General features: G+C 50.6%; 1 protein-coding gene across 1 annotated transcript in view; it reads right to left on the reverse strand.

Annotated features, from left to right (window-relative positions):
- Positions 1 to 20,011, reverse strand: part of LOC133355537 (ankyrin repeat and SOCS box protein 15-like) — a 34,246-nt gene that overhangs the window by 12,297 nt on the left and 1,938 nt on the right. Inside the window, exons 2-11 of the mRNA XM_061572878.1 lie at positions 19,469 to 19,534; positions 16,240 to 16,331; positions 15,015 to 15,064; positions 13,478 to 13,760; positions 11,964 to 12,363; positions 9,826 to 10,294; positions 8,670 to 8,841; positions 953 to 1,200; positions 664 to 827; positions 17 to 112 (exon numbers count right to left, since the gene is read on the reverse strand). Coding sequence (XP_061428862.1) covers positions 17 to 112; positions 664 to 827; positions 953 to 1,200; positions 8,670 to 8,841; positions 9,826 to 10,294; positions 11,964 to 12,363; positions 13,478 to 13,760; positions 15,015 to 15,064; positions 16,240 to 16,295 — 1,938 coding nt within the window. The 5' untranslated portion in view covers positions 16,296 to 16,331; positions 19,469 to 19,534. The remainder of the gene's footprint in view (positions 1 to 16; positions 113 to 663; positions 828 to 952; positions 1,201 to 8,669; positions 8,842 to 9,825; positions 10,295 to 11,963; positions 12,364 to 13,477; positions 13,761 to 15,014; positions 15,065 to 16,239; positions 16,332 to 19,468; positions 19,535 to 20,011) is intronic.

Genomic DNA, 20,011 nt, shown 5'->3' on the forward strand with positions numbered 1-20,011 from the left:
CGGACGAGGTGAGCACCATCCTCGTGGGGTCGTCGTCGTCGCCGTGCGAGCACTCGAAGCACGAGCGCACGTCGCAGCCGTAGTTCATCAGCAGCCGCAGCGTCGCCTCGTCCTGCGCACAGCGCGGCACACGCACGCACGCACGCAACAAGCCCGCAGCGATCGCGGCTACCCCGTTGCGTTGCACCAGGCGCACCGATTCGTAGGGTCGATGCCCGTTCGGCGTATTCCGAGGCTTCGTTTTCAACAACAGCGCGGTACGCGTGGGAATTCAAAGCAGCCAAAATGTAAATGCGGAGGGGGGGGGGGAAACGGAGGACCCGGAAAATAATCCAGGCGACCACGGGGAGAGAGAGAGATGCGCAAACTCCAATTATACAGCAGCAGGCGTCAGGGGTCAGGATCGAACCCACGACCTCCTGTATTCCAGGAGAGGTAGTTAACATCTCCTAGCCACCGTGATGATGATGAGAGATACACAAACTCCAATTATACAGCAGGCATTTTCAGGGTCGGGATAAAACCCACGACCTCCTGTATACCAGGCGAGGTAGTTAACATCTCCTAGCCACCGCTGGGGGGGGGGGGGTGGGGGGCGGTGGCTAGGTGGCATCTAGCCCGCGGCCTCCCTCCGGGGGCGGCCCCTGTTTGTGCGCCGCGTGCCTTCAGGGCGTACTGCAGGGCGCTGGGGAAGCGCGTCGAGTTGAGCGTCGAGCGGAAGTTGACGTCGGCCCCGTGGCGCAGCAGCAGGCGCGCGAGGTCGCGGTCGCCGCTCTGCACCGCGACCACCAGCGCGTTCAGAGGGTCCTGGTTAGGCAGCGCGCCCGCTACGTGCGGCAAAGACAGAGATCACCCCCCGCCGTGTAGCCCCGACAGCGAGCGGCGCCCACGAAGGCCGGCACCGCGGCACACGTGGGGGGACCGGCGCCACGCCCGGCCGCCTTTGCCTCACCCTGCAGCAGCAGCCGCGCGCAGACGACGTCTCCGTTGGCGACGGCGAAGAAGAGGGCCGAGCGGCGGCCGTCCCCGTGCTCGCCGGCGGCGTGGGTCGCCAGCGCGGCGTTCACGTCGCAGCGGCCGCCCTCGAGCAGCAGCCGCAGGCACTCGGCGTGGCCGCCGTCCGTGGCCGCGTGCACCGGGCTCACGCCGCTGGCCGCGATCGCTTGCGGCGACGTCGCCTCGGCCAGCTGCTGCAGCGCCCTGCGCCACGCACAGCGGTGTGCGCGAGAGAGTCAGAGGCCGAGCGTGCGTGCCACAGGAAGGGCGCTGGCATCCCCTCGAACCACTCCACACGAACGCACGCACACCCCCACTAAACACACGAGGACCCTGAGGCGAGCGAGGAAGATTGTGGCTGACTCCTCTCATCCTGGACACGCTCTGTTCCAGCTCCTCCCCTCCGGCAGAAGGCTGCGGTCCATCAGGACCAAAACCTCACGCCACAAACACAGCTTCTTCACATCCGCTGCTGGCCTATTCAACAAGGCCAGGGGCTCAAACTGACTTTAACACTCGAACTGACTTTAACGCAATATCTACACAATGACACCCTGCCATATTTACACTATGTTACCCTACTTTCATTTTTGTAATTTTATATTGTATATTATAGCTATTGTATATTTTAGATTTTATTTTATTACATTTTTACATACTTTAGCTCCTTAGTATTAGGTATTAGTTAGACTGTGTACCTTTAGTATAGTTAGACTTCTACACCACTTATTCAAGATTTAAGATTCCTATATGTTGAATGTATGCACCTTCCTGCCAAAGTAAATTCCTTGTCTGTGTGAACTTTCATCTAACCTATATAATTCATTTTTTGTCCGTCCGTCCGTCCGTCCGTCCGCGTACGCTCCCTACCGGGGGATTTAGCTCTCGGACCGTGGGGTTCGGCGAGATTAAATTTTGCAGGTGGGCACGCCCCCGGCCCCGCGGTAAACTTAGGCATTTCCGATTTTTCGTCTCTAAACTTTAAATCGGACCGATTATCGATTTAGTGCGATCAATCTTTATTTATTTAGTTAACGCTTTATTTATTTATTTACTCTTGCCGGCCGGCGCGGACCACGGCGGTTGCCCCTGGCAACGGATAGCAACGCGTTCGCTGCGGGGTGGACGCCATTTTGAATTACCATTAAAAATATGCGCACGCATTAACACGCGATTCTGAGGTAAATTCATCAAAGTTTCACGTCCTCTTCACTCCCCCCCCACCCCAATGTGTGCAATTACTATTATAGGGTCGGTAGATAATAAAATTATAGCGATTAGACAGTATTATTGTAGCGCGGGGGGGGGGGGGGTATTGGCCCCAGTACACAGCCTCAGCTGGGTAGGCAATCTAGGCAAGGCCGGAGGCTCTGCACGGTACTAGGCCTCGACACCCCACCCGTGTCAAGCGACGACTTTGTGGTATAAACTCGATATACCCGGCGTTGCCCGGGGGGAAAATACATTTAAAATCTTCTGAAAACTTTAAAACATTACATACCAATGAAAATACAACTGTGTAATTACTTTTAAACCCGACGCGCCAAGAATCGATTCTCTGAATCGCGAAAAGGAATCGAAGGTTGTAGATTCCTTTAGATTCGGACGATTCCCGTTTACTATAAGTTGGTTAAAGTCGATATAAACTGCTACGAACGGGAAATATCCGGCGTTGACCGGGGCAAAAATGTTATTAAAAACTCCTGAAAACATTAAAACATAACATATCAATGAAAATAAAACTCTGTCATTCAAAATGTAAACCCCCAACATGCCAGGAATCGATTCTTTGAATCGCACAAAGGACGAATCGAAGGTTGTAGATTACTTTTGGAAGGCGCTGTTCCCGTTTAATATAAGTTGGTTATAGAGTTGATATAAACTGCTACGAATGGGAAATATCCGGCGTTGACTGGGGCAAAAATATAATGGTGAGGGTGTGATTGGTGAGGATGAGTAGTGAGGGTGAATGGTGAGTGGTGAGGGTGAGTGTTGAGGGTGAGTGGTGATTGGTGAGGGTGTGATTGGTGAGGATGAGTGGTGAGGGAGAGTGGTGAGGGTGAATGGTGAGGGTGAGTGGTGAGGATGAGTGTTGAGGGTGAGTGGTGATTGGTGAGGGTGTGATTGGTGAGGATGAGTGGTGAGGGAGAGTGGTGAGGGTGAATGGTGAGGGTGAGTGGTGAGGGTGAGTGTTGAGGGTGAGTGGTGATTGGTGAGGGTGTGATTGGTGAGGATGAGTGGTGAGGGAGAGTGGTGAGGGAGAGTGGTGAGGGTGAATGGTGAGGGTGAGTGGTGAGTGGTGAGGGTGAGTGGTGAGGGTGAGTGGCAAGTGGTGACGGTGAGTGGTGATTGGTGAGGGTGTGATTGGTGAGGATGGGTGGTGAGGGAGAGTGGTGAGGGTGAATGGTGAGGGTGAGTGGTGAGTGGTGAGGGTGAGTGTTGAGGGTGAGTGGTGATTGGTGAGGGTGTGATTGGTGAGGATGAGTGGTGAGGGAGAGTGGTGAGGGAGAGTGGTGAGGGTGAATGGTGAGGGTGAGTGGTGAGGATGAGTGTTGAGGGTGAGTGGTGATTGGTGAGGGTGTGATTGGTGAGGATGAGTGGTGAGGGAGAGTGGTGAGGGTGAATGGTGAGGGTGAGTGGTGAGTGGTGAGGGTGAGTGGCAAGTGGTGAAGGTGAGTGGTGAGGGTGAGGGTGAGTGGTGAGGGTGAGTGGTAAGTGGTGAGGGTGAGTGGTAAATGGTGAGGGTGAGTGGTAAGTGGTGAAGGTGAGTGGTGAGGGTGAGGTTGAGTGGTGAGGGTGAGTGGTGAGGATGAGTGGTGAGGGTGAGTAGTGAGGGTGAGTGGTTGTTGTGAGGGTGAGTGGTGAGGGTGAGTGGTAAGAGTGAGTGGTGAGGGTGAGTGACGGTTGTGAGAGGTGATTAGTGAGGGTGAGTGTTGAGCGTGAGTGGTGAGGATGAGTGGTGAGTAGTGAGGGTGAGTGGTGAGGGTGAGTGGTGAGTGGTGAGGGTGAGTGGCGGTTGTGAGTGGTGATTAGTGAGGGGTGAGTGGTGAGGGTGAGCGTGAGTGGTTAGGGTGAGTGGTGAGGGTGAGCGGTGAGGTTGAGCAGTGAGGGTGAGTGGTGATTGGTGAGGGTGTGATTGGTGAGGATGAGTGGTGAGTGGTCAGGGTGAGTGGTGAGCGGTGAGTGTTGAGGGTGAGTGGTGAGTGGTTAGGGTGAGTAGTGAGGGTGAGTGGTGAGCGTGACTGGTGAGGGAGAGTGGTGAGGGAGAGTGGTGAGGGAGAGTGGTGAGGGAGAATGGTGAGGGAGAGTGGTGAGGGAAAGTAGTGAGTGGTGAGGGTAAGTGGTGAGGGTGAGTGGTGATTGGTGAGGGTGAGTGGTGAGGGTGAGTGGGGAGGGTGAGTGGCAGTTGTTAGTGGTGATTAGTGAGGGGTGAGTGGTGAGGGTGAGCATGAGTGGTGAGGTTGAGTGGTGAGCAGTGAGGGTGAGTGGTGATTGGTGAGGATGTGATTGGTGAGGATGAGTGGTGAGTGGTCAGGGTGAGTGGTGAGCGGTGAGTGGTGAGGGTGAGTGGTGAGGGTGAGTGGGGAGGGTGAGTGGCAGTTGTGAGTGGTGATTAGTGAGAGGTGAGTGGTGAGGGTGAGCGTGAGTGGTGAGGGTGAGGTTGAGTGGTGAGTGGTGAGGGTGAGCAGTGAGGGTGAGTGGTGATTGGTGAGGGTGTGATTGGTGAGGATTAGTGGTGAGTGGTGAGGGTGAGTAGTGAGGGTGAGTGCTGAGCGGTGAGGGTGAGTGGTTGTTGTGATGGTGAGTGGTGAGAGTGAGTGGTGAGGGTGAGTGGTGAGGGTGAGTGGTGATTGTTGAGGGTGTGATTGGTGAGGATGAGTGGTGAGTAGTGAGGGTGAGTGGTGACGGTGAGTAGTGAGGGTGAGTGGTGACGGTGAGTGGTGAGGGTGAGTGTTGAGGGTGAGTGGTGAGTGGTGAGGATGAGTGGCGGTTATGAGTGGTGATTAGTGAGGGGTGAGTGGTGAGGGTGAGCGTGAGTGGTGAGGGTGAGCAGTGCGGGTGAGTGGTGATTGGTGAGGGTGTGATTGGTGAGGATGAGTGGTCAGGGTGAGTGGTGAGGGTGAGTGGTTGTTGTGAGGGTGAGTGGTGAGGGTGAGTGGTGAGGGTGAGTGGTGAGGGTGAGTGGTGAGAGAGTGGTTAGTTTTGAGGGTGAGTGGTGAGGTTGAGTGGTGAGGGTTAGTGGAGAGTGGTGAGTGGTGATTGGTCAGTGGTGATTGGTGAGGATGAATGGTGAGTAGTGAGGGTGAAGTTAAGTGGTGAGGGTGAGTGGTGGTTGTGACGGTGAGTGGTGAGAGTGAGTGGTGAGGGTGAGTGGTGAGGCTGAATGGTGAGGGTGAATGGTGAGAGTGAGTGGTGAGTGGTGAGGGAGAGTGGTGAGTGAGAGTGGTGAGGGTTAGTGGTGAGGGTTATTGGTGAGAGTGAGTGGTGAGGGTGAGTGGTGAGGGTGAGTGGTGAGGGAGATTGGTGAGGGAGGTTGGTGAGTGGTGAGTTGTGAGGGTGAATGGTGAATAGTGAGTGGGAGTGGTGAGTGGTGAGGATGAGTGGTAAGGGTGAGTTGTGAGTGGTGAATGGTGAGGGTGAATGATGAGTACAGTCAATATGCACTGCTGTTATCATACCAGGTACCACCACCACAATATGTACTCCTCTCATCATAGCAGATACCAACACAGCAGTATGCACTGCTGTAGTGATAGCAGGTACGACCTCAGTCGGTATACACTGCGGTAGTGATAGTAGATACTGCTATCGAGTTGGTAGATACCGCTATAGTAAATACTAAAACAGTCAGTATATACCGCTACAGTCAGTCAATACTGCTACAGTCAGTATATACTACTATACAGTCAGTACATACTACCACGGTGAGTAGCTACTAGAGTCAGTAGATACTATTATAGAGTGAGTAGATACTGCTATAGATTTTGTAGTTACTACTATAGTCAGTGGATACAACTATAGAGTCAGCAGATACTATACAGTTAGTCGTTACGAGTATATAGTCGGTAGATACTACTGTAGGCCCAGTAAATACTACTATGGTCAGTAGTTATTACAGTCACTAAATACTACTACACAGTCAGTAGCTACTACTGGCTCAGTAGATACTACGGTACAGTCAGTAGATACTACTACAGAGTCAATAGATACCACTTCCTCTGTTGTATGTAAGGTGTTGTTAGTATATATACCTACGAGGGGTAAAGATATTTTTTGAGGGGGGGGGAAGACCACAATTTTCGGAAACATTTTGACATCAACTATTTACCCCACACTTTCTACAACTTTTTGGACTTGTGAAAGCCTCTTATATATTTGTTGGTGGAAAAATGTACAAACAGCCCACCGGGCTTTGACAATACCTTAGTATCTGTGTATATATATGTAAGGCTTTTAAGAAAGATATTTTTCACCCGGGCAAAGCCGGGTACTTCCGCTAGTGGTGAATAAAACCCCTTTCTGATTCTGACACACGCACCCACGTAGGGTCTCGTGTGGAGGGGGTCACCTGGTACCATGGGTTTTTACCCGAGGGGCCCCTAGCGGGGATGTCCCACGGTTTCCCAGTGCCAGGAGATTGGCCGACCCCCCCGAGGCCAAATTGCATTGCGGCCCCCCCCCCGTGAATTGGCTTAAAGTTGTATGGGCGCGACGAAGCTGACCGGGCTGACCGCAATGAGACACTCACAGCACAGGGGGATGGGGCCTCGAGGGCAAACACTCCACAAGCAGCGCGTAGGAGGAGGTCGGAGGGAAATCCCTGGACCGACTACAGCTGTGTATTCCGCGGGACGGCCACCCCGACCAAACCGGTTGAGTCCGGGGTGGGGAGGACGGGGGCCTAGACAACGGATCGAGGCGTAATGGGAAGCATCGGTTTTAAATCGAAAAGTAGGCGCCCGATTGGCCGCACAGAATAACACCACGTGACCCGGGATCTTTGGATTCCGAGGGCATAAAAGGAAGGAGCGGAAAGACGTTGAGGAGTTCTCCTCTAGCTGTTCAGCTGCCCGGTCTGTCTCCCAGTGTGTCCGTGCGACACCGTGAGTGCGTCTGTGAGGTGACAAGTAGAGTGAGGGTACACCCAGGGATTGAATAGGGATAGGCTAGGCCAGCGGTCGGGAACCTATGGCTCGCGAGCCATATATGGCTCTTTCGGTGACGGCATATGGCTCCCAGACAATTTTGAGTTGACAAAAATAATAATAAAAAATCAGTTTGGAACTGATTTTAAAATACTTGTGATATTGCTTAATAATACTGTGTCATTTTAAAGTAAACAGAAATTAGCTTTGAAGATAAATTTCACGGGTCACGCCTGCATGAAGCTCAACCTCACCACGTATGAACCAGACTACAAGGCCATCAGCAAAACCATGCAGCACCAGAAGTCGCATTAAAAGTAAGACATATTTAATTTATTATACGTTAAAAATACTATATGGCTCTCAATGCAATATATTTAGAAATATTTGGCTTTTATGGCTCTCCCAGTCAAAAGGTTCCCGACCCCTGGGCTAGGCGCTGCTCGCTGAATATTTACTCCGGGCCGCACAGGGTTTTCTAAAGACGCGCCATTAATAAACTTCAGTTCAGCAGATCGGTGTAGTGTGATTCCTGTGTGTGTGGGTGAAGTTCGGCGTGGTGTCTGATTTTTGAGTGGAGCGACTGCATGCGGGGGGGGGGGGGGGTGCGTGAGAGAGCGAGCGCGGGACTGCAGGATGTCAGCGCGGGGTTGGTGTGTGAGGTGCGCAGCTATTACCATCTATACGACCGTCATTGTTTACGCGTGCTTGCGCTCGCGTGCGCGTTTACACAGTAGGAAATAGCCTCAACGGCGAGACGTGCACCCAGGTCACCTCCTTCTTTTCGTTTAACACCAGTAGGGGTGCATATTCATACAGCCCTGTCCCAGCCGTCCCCTTCCCGCGAGCAGTAGCATCTGTTTGCACAGCGGATTAAGGGGGCGCGTGCATATTCATACGACTATTTTCAGCGCTAGCCTTGGTGAGCGACGTGCGCCTGCACGGGCACGCGCGTGCACGCAGCCACCTCCGGGTTAGTGGCGGTGTACGTGTTGGAGTGTGTGTCAAGATCGGCCTCTGTGGAGGAGGCTCGTGAAGGACGCTACTGGGCAGTTGGAGGCAGTCGCCCTCCAACAACAACGGAGGGCGGAGGAGCGACGCTCACAACAACGAGCGTAGCGCCGGGTGGCTAAAGCACAGCAAGTTGGTACAGTAGGGGGCACAGGTGGTGCATCAGCCAGTCATCTCGGTCATCTCAATCAGTCGACCCGTTGCACCTGGGTCTGCCCCGTGACCTCCTGCCAGCGGGCGTTCGACACTTCACGTGGCCTCAAGGTGCACATGGCCTGGCACAAGCGTCGTGGTGACGTCACCGCCACTTAGTGGCGAATGGCGGTTGTTGTTGTTGTGGGATAACTCCGGGCGGTAGTGAGCCAGGCACTTAACCACGTCCCTCAGAGAGGGCTCTGGCGAGGGGGGTGCCGATCACCCGATCGGCGGGGGGCCCGGCGAGAAGTGGCCGAGGAGGAGGCGGGGAGTGGAGGTGGTGGGCGTCAGCCCCCGCAGATTCACGAGCGCAGTACGCACAGGTAGTGGCCGTGCCGCGCCGCGCTGTGGATGGGCAGGCGTCCCTCCATGCTGGGGGCGTTGGCGTCCGCTCCATGCCGCAGCAGCAGCGCCACGCAGTCCGCGCTGCCGCCACGCGCCGCTTCGAACAGCGCCGACTGGCCGTCACAGGCACGCGCGCCGACGTCCCCGCCTGCACGCACACGCGATGCCCCCGACGCACGCACGCAAGTCTCCCCGAGTCTCCCCAAGTCTCCCCGACGTCCCCCCGACGTCTCCCCAAGTCGCCCCTAGTCTCCCCAAGTCTCCCCTCGTCTCCCCTCGTCTCCCCTAGTCTCCCCTAGTCTCCCCAAGTCTCCCCCAGTCTCCCCTAGTCTCCCCAAGTCTCCCCTAGTCTCCCCTAGTCTCCCCGAGTCTCCCCGAGTCTTCCCAAGTCTCCCCGAGTCTCCCCAACTCTCCCCTAGTCTCCCCTAGTCTCCCCAAGTCTCCCCTAGTCTCCCCAAGTCTCCCCTAGTCTCCCCTAGTCTCCCCTAGTCTCCCCGAGTCTCCCCGAGTCTTCCCAAGTCTCCCCGAGTCTCCCCAACTCTCCCCTAGTCTCCCCTAGTCTCCCCAAGTCTCCCCTAGTCTCCCCAAGTCTCCCCTAGTCTCCCCAAGTCTCCCCTAGTCTCCCCTAGTCTCCCCTAGTCTCCCCGAGTCTCCCCGAGTCTTCCCAAGTCTCCCCGAGTCTCCCCAACTCTCCCCTAGTCTCCCCTAGTCTCCCCAAGTCTCCCCTAGTCTCCCCAAGTCTCCCCTAGTCTCCCCGAGTCTCCCCAAGTCTCCCCCAGTCTCCCCTAGTCTCCCCAAGTCTCCCCAACTCTCCCCTAGTCTCCCCTAGTCTCCCCAAGTCTCCCCTAGTCTCCCCTATTCTCCCCAACTCTCCCCAAGTCTCCACAACTCTCCCCAACTCTCCCCTAGTCTCCCCTAGTCTCCCCGACGTCTCCCCAACTCTCCCCAAGTCTCCCCTAGTCTCCCCAAGTCTCCCCTAGTCTCCCCAAGTCTCCCCAACTCTCCCCAAGTCTCCCCGACGCGGACGCAATCTCATCCGACGGCGTTGGCTATCGCTGCACGTGCCGGCCTGCGCTCCGGCACTGCGGAGGCAGCAGCGGGCGAGGCGTCAACTCCCCTCGACGGCGCCCACCTTTGTGGATGAGCTGCTCCAGCGCCTCGACCCTGCCGTGCAGCGCCGCGACGGCCAGCGGCGTCACGGCGAACGCGTCCCGCCGGTTGGGGTCGCCGCGGTGGTGCAGCAGCAGGGCCAGGATGTGCGAGCGGCCCCCGCGGGCGGCTTCGTGCACGGCCGTCCACCGCTTGGCGCACGCGAGGTTCGGGTCCGCGCCGTGCCGGAGCAGCAGCGAGGCCAGCTGGTGCGAGCCCGCGCGCACCGCTTGCGGAGGGCGGCGGATTACTGGTTTTCTTTTTAAATCCTTTATATTAAGTTCACTTGCTTGCTTAGGACCGTGCAAATCTTTTGGTCGTTTTTTAACCCACTTCCCGTGATCCAATCGAGCTGACATTTTCCACACAGACTCGTTGTGCGTGACAATTAATGTTCGTGAAAATTTTTTCCAAAATTTTACACTTTTTAGGACAAAAATATAATATTTAATTACCAATTGCTTAATGGTGCAATGCAATCATCTGACCCATAGGTGGTAGCCATCTCAAGCCAGAGGACGAGAGGACTCTAGCCGCCACGCATATAAAGGATTTATAGTGAAAAACTTAGTTTTTACGGGTTATACTTATTAAATCGTTTATATTAAGTTCACTTGCTTGCTTGCTTGCGCGCTTACGACCGTGCAAATCTTTCGGTCGTTTTTAAACCCACTTCCTGTGATCCAATCGAGCTGACATTTTCCACACAGACTCGTTGTGCGTGACAATTAATGTTCGTGAAAAAATGTTTCAAAAATTTTACACTTTTTAGGACAAAAATATAATATTTAATTACCAATTGCTTAATGGTGCAATGCAATCATCTGACCCATAGGTGGTAGCCATCTCAAGCCAGAGGACGAGAGGACTCTAGCCGCCACGCATATAAAGGATTTATAGTGAAAAACTTTGTTTTTACGGGTTATACTTATTAAATCGTTTATATTTAGTTCACTTGCTTGCTTGCTTGCGCGCTTACGACCGTGCAAATCTTTTGGTCGTTTTTTAACCCACTTCCCGTGATCCAATCGAGCTGACATTTTGCACACAGACTCGTTGTGCGTAACAATTTATTTTCGTGAAAAAAAATTTCCTAAATTTTCCACTTTTTAGGAAAAAAAAGTCATATTTAATTTAAAATACCAATGTGATAAAAATGAAACTCTTACTCAAGAAAAACAGAAATGAATAATAAAATAAAACCGATGCCACGCATATAAAGGATTTATAGTGAAAAACTTTGTTTTTACGGGTTACTTTTTTATTATCATTATTGTTGTTACTCTTTGGTTCTTTCGGTAAAGGCACGTAGTTAGAAATAACTACGTGACTTTACCGACAGAACCAAAGCAAAAAGAAAATGAAATTGTCTGCGTTTCTCCCTTGTGATGGGACTTTGTAGGATGAACATTGAGATTTATAAGGGCACGGGGTGACCAATAGGGTCAAAATTGGTCTGTAATACGGTAGGGCACTGATAAGTGAGCAGACATCGTGCTGCTCGCTGCAGACTTCGCAGATGTCGCGATTCTCACCTGAAGACGGGCGCTTGTGTTGCGTTCGAAACGTCGTGATTTATTTTGTTTCTACCTACGTGACTTTACCGAAAGAACCAAAGAGTATGGATTCCTGCAGTCATGAAAGCTTCAAATCAAGATTATTGTTGTTGTTATTGTTATCATTGCATTCGCTTGCTTGCTTGCTTGAGAAAGCCATGCCGGGCGTCAAGACTGTTTCTAACCTCAACAATTTTTTACGTTACCAAGTAAGTCCCACTGAGCTACACAGCTCTTTTTCAGAAGCGACCTGGCCACAAATGATAGCTCAACGAAGTGGCTTATCACGTGGACATTTATAGCAGCAAAATACTCTCAACGCCTGTTGAGTCTAAATGTGAACCCGGAGAAAAATCCACGCGACCACAGAGAAAGCATGCAATATATAGGCATCAGGGTCAGGATCAAGCCCACGACCTCCTGTACACCAGGCGAGGTAGTTAACATCTCGCCACACAGTAGGGGTCTCCGATTGCTGCATTTCCCAATTAAGTAATTTGCAAGTGTTTTTTCATCATAACACTTATAATTAGTCAATTTCGTAGCGTAACTATCAGCACGCAGCTCTCATATGGATGACATCACCATATCCGTAACGGTCACCACTACAATGAACTTCTTTCGCGCCGTACGTAGCCAACCCTGGCCATCGGAGGTATTGACCAGGGTCGGCCTGCCGCGTCGAACCGCGGACTTCTGCGGCCTCACCGGCGAGCAGCGCGCTGTCCCCGCGGTCGTCGTGCCCGTCCGGTTGCACCCCGCGCTCCAGAAGTGCTCGGACGTTCCCCGCTCGCCCCGCCAGCACCGCCAGCATCAGCGCCGTCTCACCAGCGTGCGTGCACTGCTCCCGCACGCTGGGGTACGACGCTATGCGAGGGTTAACGTGGACACGGTGAAGAGCCGACGGTAAGTGCGTCGCAAGAGTCTGGTGAAGGTACCTCCAATTAGTGCGGTTAGATACGTACGGTGCGAATGAAGTTCAACATCCATACATACATATGGGCAGTCCCGGGCTTACGAACGTAATTCGTTGCCGAGACCCGTTCGTAAGTCGGAACACAATCATGCCTGGCCGCCTTTGTCTCCCCAGTGGTGATGTTTACACAAACACACCAGGCCTCATTTAAGGCTGAGTTGACCTAGAGGAGGTCCAGGACCGGTTCAGATGGTCGTGAGTGGGAGTCGAACTCGGGTCACCACTTCCGTAGCGCAGCGCGCTAACTGCTACACTACCACTCCCCCACAACAAAACAAAGATCCCCCGTATAGCCTGAACAGACTGTAGGGGCAAGTGCTGTTAACGAACAACACCTATGAAGGCCGGCACGGTACACGAGGGAGTGGGAAGCCAGCACCACGCCCGGCCTCCTTTGTCTTCCTAGTGGCGATGATTTACACACTGTTCCAGGTACTCATTTGAGGCTGAGTCGACCTAGGAGAGGCCCAGGACTGGTTCAGATAATCGTCACCGGTGTTGGCCGTGAGCGGGAATCGAACTCGACACGAGTCGCCGGGTTCGTTGCGCAGCGCGCTAACCACTACACCACCGCTCTCCACTCCCCACACACTCACTTTCACACACAAACTCAGCTTTAATTCTAGATTTGAAGCTTTCGTGACTGCAAGGATTCATACTCTTAGGTTCGTTCGGTAAAGTCACGTAGGGAAAAATAAATAAATAATATGGGATAAATTATAAAAATAATAGAAGAAATAATAGAAGTAAGGACAACAAACTTCACGTAGGTAAAAAATAAAATTATAAATTACTAAAAGTAATAATAGAAATAAAATAATACATCACGACGTTTCGGAGGCAACACAAGTCTCCGTCATCAGGTGGGACCGTCACAGCTGAATCACATGATACAGTAAATTCAGCTGTGACGGTCCCACCTTATGACGGAGACATGTGTTGCCTCCGAAACGTCGTAATTTATTATTTTATTTCTATTATTACTTTTATTAATTTTAATTTTATATTTTTTTCCTACATGGTGACTTTACCGAAAAAACCTAAGCGTATAAAACTCAGCTTTCACACACACACTCAGTCCCAGCGTGATGCTGACTGATTACATCCAGTTTGCACGTGCGACTTCGCGTTTGAAGTCAATGTTCGTAAGTGCGGGCGCTCGTAAGTGCGGGTGTTCGTACGTCGAGGGCCGCCTGTACACACATCTGTGTATAGATAGACGGATGCTGGCTGTGGCCTCTCTCTCCGTGTTACCGTCGAGCGTGACCTCCAGGATCTGCTCGAGCGGCTGCACGGACGCCTCGTGCAGTGGGAACCACCCTCGATCGTCGGCCTCGTCGAACGCGGAGCGGAAACGCGACAGCTTCTGCAGCTCCAGCACGCCGCCTGGACACGGGCCGACCGCCTTTCAGACTCGCACCCGGGAGTTCATCATCTCAGCTGCTGAGGCCCAAAATTGAGCTCTTCGTTGCATTGCACGGACGCCAAAAGCGCAAGACCGTCGGAGTGGCGGCAGTTACATGGCATCGCAGTTATATAGAGTTACATAGAGATCCATAGAGTTGCATAGAGCTCATAGAGTTATACAAAGACCAGAGGTCGCAACCGGGTACCCGATACCCGTACCCTACCCGATACCCGGCTACCCGTACCCGGCCGGGTATGGGTACGGGTACCCGTTTGCAACCCTGGTGCGGCCGGGTACGGGTACGGGTAGGCCGTGAGTCACTGGTGAGTAACCGTTTGTCACTCATTTCCCAACGTCTTGTCTCTTCTCACAATTCAAGTTCCTAGAATCAACCCACCCGTGACTGCAACATGGCTTCATCCCAGAGGTCGCAATCGGGTACCCGATACCCTACACGATACCCGGCCGGGTACGGGTAGCCGGGTATCAGGTAGGGTACGGGTAAGGAATCAAAACCCGTTTGCGACCTCTGACAGAGACTCATAGACTGCAGCCCAAGACCGTTGGCAGTGGCAGCAGTGACAGGGCATTTCAGGGGGGGAATATGCAAACGAACCAGAACTACAAACTACACGGACTTCCACCAGCACTGGCCCAGCTTTGTAAAGGCACAAAATGTCTTGTCGTCACCATTAAACGTGGTGACATGGCCCAGCCGGAGTCGTAAAAGTTTCCGGTTCGAATCCGGCAGGCCACCCTGGTTAGAACTCTGTAGGACCCTCCTAAAATAAGAGTCGAGAGACTCAATAAGACTTTCCTGAAAATTGTAAATGTTGTGGATTTACTCTCCAACACACCGGTGTGCTGTACTTGTAACAAACTGGCATCTTCTGTTTACGTGACAAACCTTACTAATTGGCTGTGTCGGGTGGTGGCGGTTTTAATGGCACATTTATATTTACGCGATCTAACTAAAAAAAAAAAACTATATTATGGATAATAGCGGTCGCGAACTTCTTTCGCACCGTACGTAACCAACCGTGTTAATCAGAAGTGCGAAGGAAGGACAACAAACTCTATGTGAAGATGCACCACAGGGTTCTGCCACATGTGCTTTCATTCACACATAGAGGGCGCACTTTGCCGGCAGCCCTGCTCTAAAATTGCATTTCCCGCTACCTCTGTGGCCTCTTTCTGTGCTGCGAAGAAAACTCAATAAATGACAAACTGACCCGTCCTGATGCAGTTGATGATCCGACTGTGGGTGCTGCTCTCTTCTGGCCTGCAGGATGGAATCGGGAGCGGGTGTAAGGTGATGCGGTTAAGGTTTCGTGGCCATTGACTCTCCTCCCAGAGTCTTACTGCAACTGTGCACGCAATCTGATCCAAAGATACGAGGCAGGCAGACATCGTTTGTTGTAATTCATTCATTCAGACGCTGTCTCCCCGACAGACCTGGTTTTCACCTGAGGACGGCTGCTTGCGTTGTGGCCGAAACGTCGTGAGAATTATTTTATTGTTTTTTTATGTTTATTATTTTATTACTTCCCTTCTACTTGACTTTACCGAAAGAACCAAGAAGATGAATCAGTGCAGTCACGAAAGCTTTAAATCGAAATGTAATTCATTTTCATTTATCAATGTTGTAGAAAAACCCAACTGGTGAAGGATGGTTAAATAACCCTCACAGCCGACACGGCATGGGGCAGCCATCAATCATAACGACGGATTGACATAGGCCTGTAAATTATTCATACAGATCTAAAATTGGCCTTAAAATGCCAAAATCCTAGATTAAAAAATCCCAAAATGTAACACTATGATAGGTAGCTGTAAACTTATATTGAGCTTAAGAATGGTCATGTACACTACAGAACTAAATAACGTAAAATAACAAACAAAAAATTAGGAAATAACACTGGTCAACAAAAAAAAAACATTTTTTTCTGGCCTGGACCTTTTGCAGCTGTTTCAGGCTAATTTCAGGGTGCTGATTCCAAATCTGATCTCAGATTTGCTCTATCACATCTCATTTTTATGATATCGGCATACCCCATTTTCATTTATTTTACCCGAAATTAACTCTGTCATTATGATTGCAAGTTGTTGCGAGTCAGTGACTACTTTAGTGTTAAAATAGGGTGCTGTATTTTTAGGATAGTGTGTTTATAATATAATTTTATGTAGATATCCACATTTATTTAATATTTTTCTTCTACAGTTTTTATTTAAAATGCAATATTTGATATCTCAAAAACCTGATGTGATAGACAAAAACTGATGCCAGATTTGGAATCGGTACCCCCAAAATTACCTTAAACCCGTTTGAATACCTTATGCCAGAAAAAGTGTGTTGACCAGTGTAATATATCTGAAATCAGCCTGAAATGAAAAACGAAGTCCTACTATGGGCTATTGTAAACATTGCGGTTTATGATGATCCTGGTCTTGACTCACGAGTCATGTCCCTGTGAGCTGATAGGGCCATTGGTCTCCTCCTGGCTCAACTGCATCCTCACAAACTCCGCCAGGCCTTCTTCCTAAGTGTCCTGAAACGAGAAGACCACTCGGTGGCCTATCCGTGATGAAGGAACACAACGCGGTCGAATGGAAAGGCAATTACGTTTTCAATTAATCAAACGTTTCACTCTTAAATTTCGATTTAAAGTTTCGTGACTTAGGGATTCATCTTCTTGGTTCTTTCGGTAAAGTCACGTAGAAGGAAAATAATAAAATAATAAAAATAAAACAATAAAATGCAATTCTCACGACGTTTCGGCCACAACGCAAGCAGCCGTCCTCAGGTGAAGAACAGGTCTGTCAGAAAGACAGACCTGTTCATTCAGACGATGTCTTTCCGACAGACCTGTTCTTTACCTGAGGACGGCTGCTTGCGTTATGGCCGAAACGTCGTGAGAATTATTTTAATATGTTTTATTTTTATTATTTCCCTTCTACGTGACTTTACCGAAAGAACCAAGAAGACGTCTCACTCTTAATTACAATGAAACGCAAGAGTAAACGTGACCCAAAAATACGGATGAAAATGTATCCACTTGCTGTACTGCCATCCCTGCCCGGACAGATATGTTCATGACAAATCTACTCAGCCACTCAATTATACTACTGGTCTCGTTTACCTCTGGGAGCCTCTGTGTCTTTGTTGAACTTCTTTCGCACCGTACGCAGCCAACCGTGCTAATCGGAGGTGCGGTGGAAGGACAACAGTGCATTGTCATCCACCCAGCATCTCTACTCTTTGGTTCTTTCGGTAAAGTCACGTAGGTGAAAAAAGAAAATACAAATATTTTATAAAATAAAAATACTTATTTTTATTATAGTTTTTTTACCTACGTGACTTTACCGAAAAAACCAAAGAGTATGGATCCTTGCAGTCACGAAAACTTCAATCCCAGCATCTCATTCTTATTCGGACTGAAGCTGGCTTAATGTTGGGAGGCACAAATGTGATAATTGGCTGGGATATGTCAATGGTCAAGTGGCCTTGGGTGACTGAACCTCACAACAGAGGCTCCACAGAGGTGAGATCCTCTCTATGGGTACAAGATATAATTTGATCCGGCCAAGCACAGATCCATCTCTGGTGCAAAACTTGGCATTCTGTTAGCAGTGCTCAGCACAGCTGAGTGGCAGCCATGCTATCTTTAGCGAGTGAGCATTGGCGTCACAACATTTAGAAAGTGATCTACTGTACGACCACCCGAGACGCATAGAGACAGCGAGGCGCTGAGAGGCATTTGCCAAATCCGAAAATTATTCCTCAAACTACTCTATTGGGATTAGACACACAGCAAGCAGCAATCATCGCCACCCTTACTGCCACACAAATGCCCATTTTATACAGGTCACGTGCTGAGCAACCTTATGCCCCACAGGGTCAGCTGCTACTTGGGGCTGGCCTTGGCTAAACCACACAGCAATCATCGTTCCCCTTACTGGCGCGCAAATTTTGACTTAAAACCTTCGTGACTGCAGGAATTCACAGTCTTTGGTTCTTTCGGTAAAGTCACGTAGATAGAAAAATAATAATAAAGTGAATAGAAATGAAAGTAATAAAAATAATAAAATAAAACCACGACGTTTCGATTGCAACACAAGCGGTCGGCATCAGGAAAAGGGGTTTAGCCTCTAAAGGCAAACCGTTTATAGAGGTTTAAAATGGGCGTAGTCCAAGTGTCAGTAGCATGGGCGGGGTAGCTAATGTTAATGTTGTTGACGGTGGAGGTTGCTGCTACTGGAGATGGTGGTAGTAGTGGGTAATGATGGAGGAGGTGGTGGGCTTCCACCAATAGAGGGCTACTGCTAGTGGTGATGGTAGTAGTCATAACTGTCTGTAATGTTTCCATTTTAGACCTGGCAGCCCTTTAATTGGAGGAAGCTCACCACCAGGACCATCGCTGCCCACTCCTACAATCACCACTAGCAGTAGCCCTCTATTGGTGGGAGCCCACTACCTCTACCATCATTACCCACTACTACCATCCAGAGGTCGCAAACGGGTTTTGATTCCTTACCCGTAACCGTACCCGGCCGCACCAGGGTCACAAACGGGTACCCGTACCCAGCCGTACCTGAACCCTACCCTTACCCGGCCGGGTACGGGTAGGGTACGGGTATTGGGTACCTGATTGCGACCTCTGGGATGAAGCCATGTTGCAGGCGTGGGTGGGTTGATTCGAGGAACTTGAATTGTGAGAAGAGACAAGACGTTGGGAAATGAGTGACAAAGAGTTACTCACCAGTGACTCACGGTCTACCCGTACCCGGCCGCACCAGGGTCACAAACGGGTACCCGTACCCGGCTGGGTACGGGTAGCCAGGTATCGGGTAGGGTACGGGTATCGGGTACCCAGTTGCGACCTCTGCTACCATCATCTCCAGTAGCAGCAACCTCCACCGTCAACAACATTAACATTAGCTGCCCCCCCCCATGCTACTGACACTTGGGCTACGCCCATTTAAAACCTCTATAAACAGTTTGCCTTTAGAGGCTAAACCCCTTTTACTGATGACGACCGCTTGTGTTGCGATCGAAACGTCGAAACGAGTGTCTAGGAGGGAAGTTCTATCAAAAACCGAACCAAGCATCGTTGTTAAGAGGCACGGACGCGCAGTCTCTACTTCTGCGACCGTCTGGAACGCTCCTCCTTCAGATATTGCGAAGCCACTGGGGCTGTGCAACTTGTAAATCGTCATCTAGATTGAAAAGTCTTGTCTCTCGAACGGCTTTTTGTGTTTAGTTTGTTATCTTCTTGGTTCTTTCGGTAAAGTCACGTAGAAGGAAAATAATAAAATAATAAAAATTAAACATAATAAAATAATTCTCACGACGTTTCGGCCACAACGCAAGCAGCCGTCTTCAGACCTGTTCTCCACCTGAGGACGGCTGCTTGCGTTGTGGCCGAAACGTCGTGAGAATTATTTTATTATGTTTTATTTTTATTATTTTCCTTCTACGTGACTTTACCGAAAGAACCAAGAAGATGAATCCCTGCAGTCACGAAAGCTTTAGATCGAAATTTAGTTTGTTGTCCTTCTCCCCCACCCCGCATCTCCCATTAGCACGGTGGACGACGTACGGTGCGAAAGAAGTTCAACATACGAACTGTTTCTCTATCCCTGTATCTGCCGGCTACTCCAGCACACAAACCTGTCAACCGCTTACCTGATTACAGACCAATTCAGACCGTGTTGGTCACCTCGTGCCCCTTATACAATCTCAACGTTCATCCTACAAAGTCACAAACAGACACAAATTATGTTACTAAACAAAAACAGTTTAATGCATTAATTTTGATCATTGGTGTCAATGATGCTACTTAGCATGCTTACTGCTGATGCTGCCTGCTTGCTTGATATGTGGATGCACACACTCATGTTGATTTGTGTTGCCCGCTGTGCACCTTATGGACCTGAAAACTCAATTTCCCTGCACAAGCATACGGGGTGAACCGTCTATGGGTTGACAGCTGTGAGTACTCAACAACTATCACAGAAACGCATGCGTACAGCTTGGGCAAGCGATGGCTCTGTCTCTTTGTGTGTCTGTCTGTGTGTGTCGCTGTATTTGTGTTAAACTGTGTTTGTGTGTGTTTGTCTGTGTCTGTGTGTGGCTGTGTGTGTTTGTCTGTGTTTGTCTGTGTATGTGTGTGTATCTGTGTGTGTGTCTGTGTGTCGCTGTATCTGTGTTTGTCTGTGTCTGTGTTTG

The sequence above is a fragment of the Lethenteron reissneri genome, chromosome 51 (assembly GCF_015708825.2).
Source record: "Lethenteron reissneri isolate LAM-NWPU_2019-01 chromosome 51, ASM1570882v1, whole genome shotgun sequence".
In the NCBI taxonomy this organism is placed as follows: Eukaryota; Metazoa; Chordata; class Hyperoartia; order Petromyzontiformes; family Petromyzontidae; genus Lethenteron; species Lethenteron reissneri.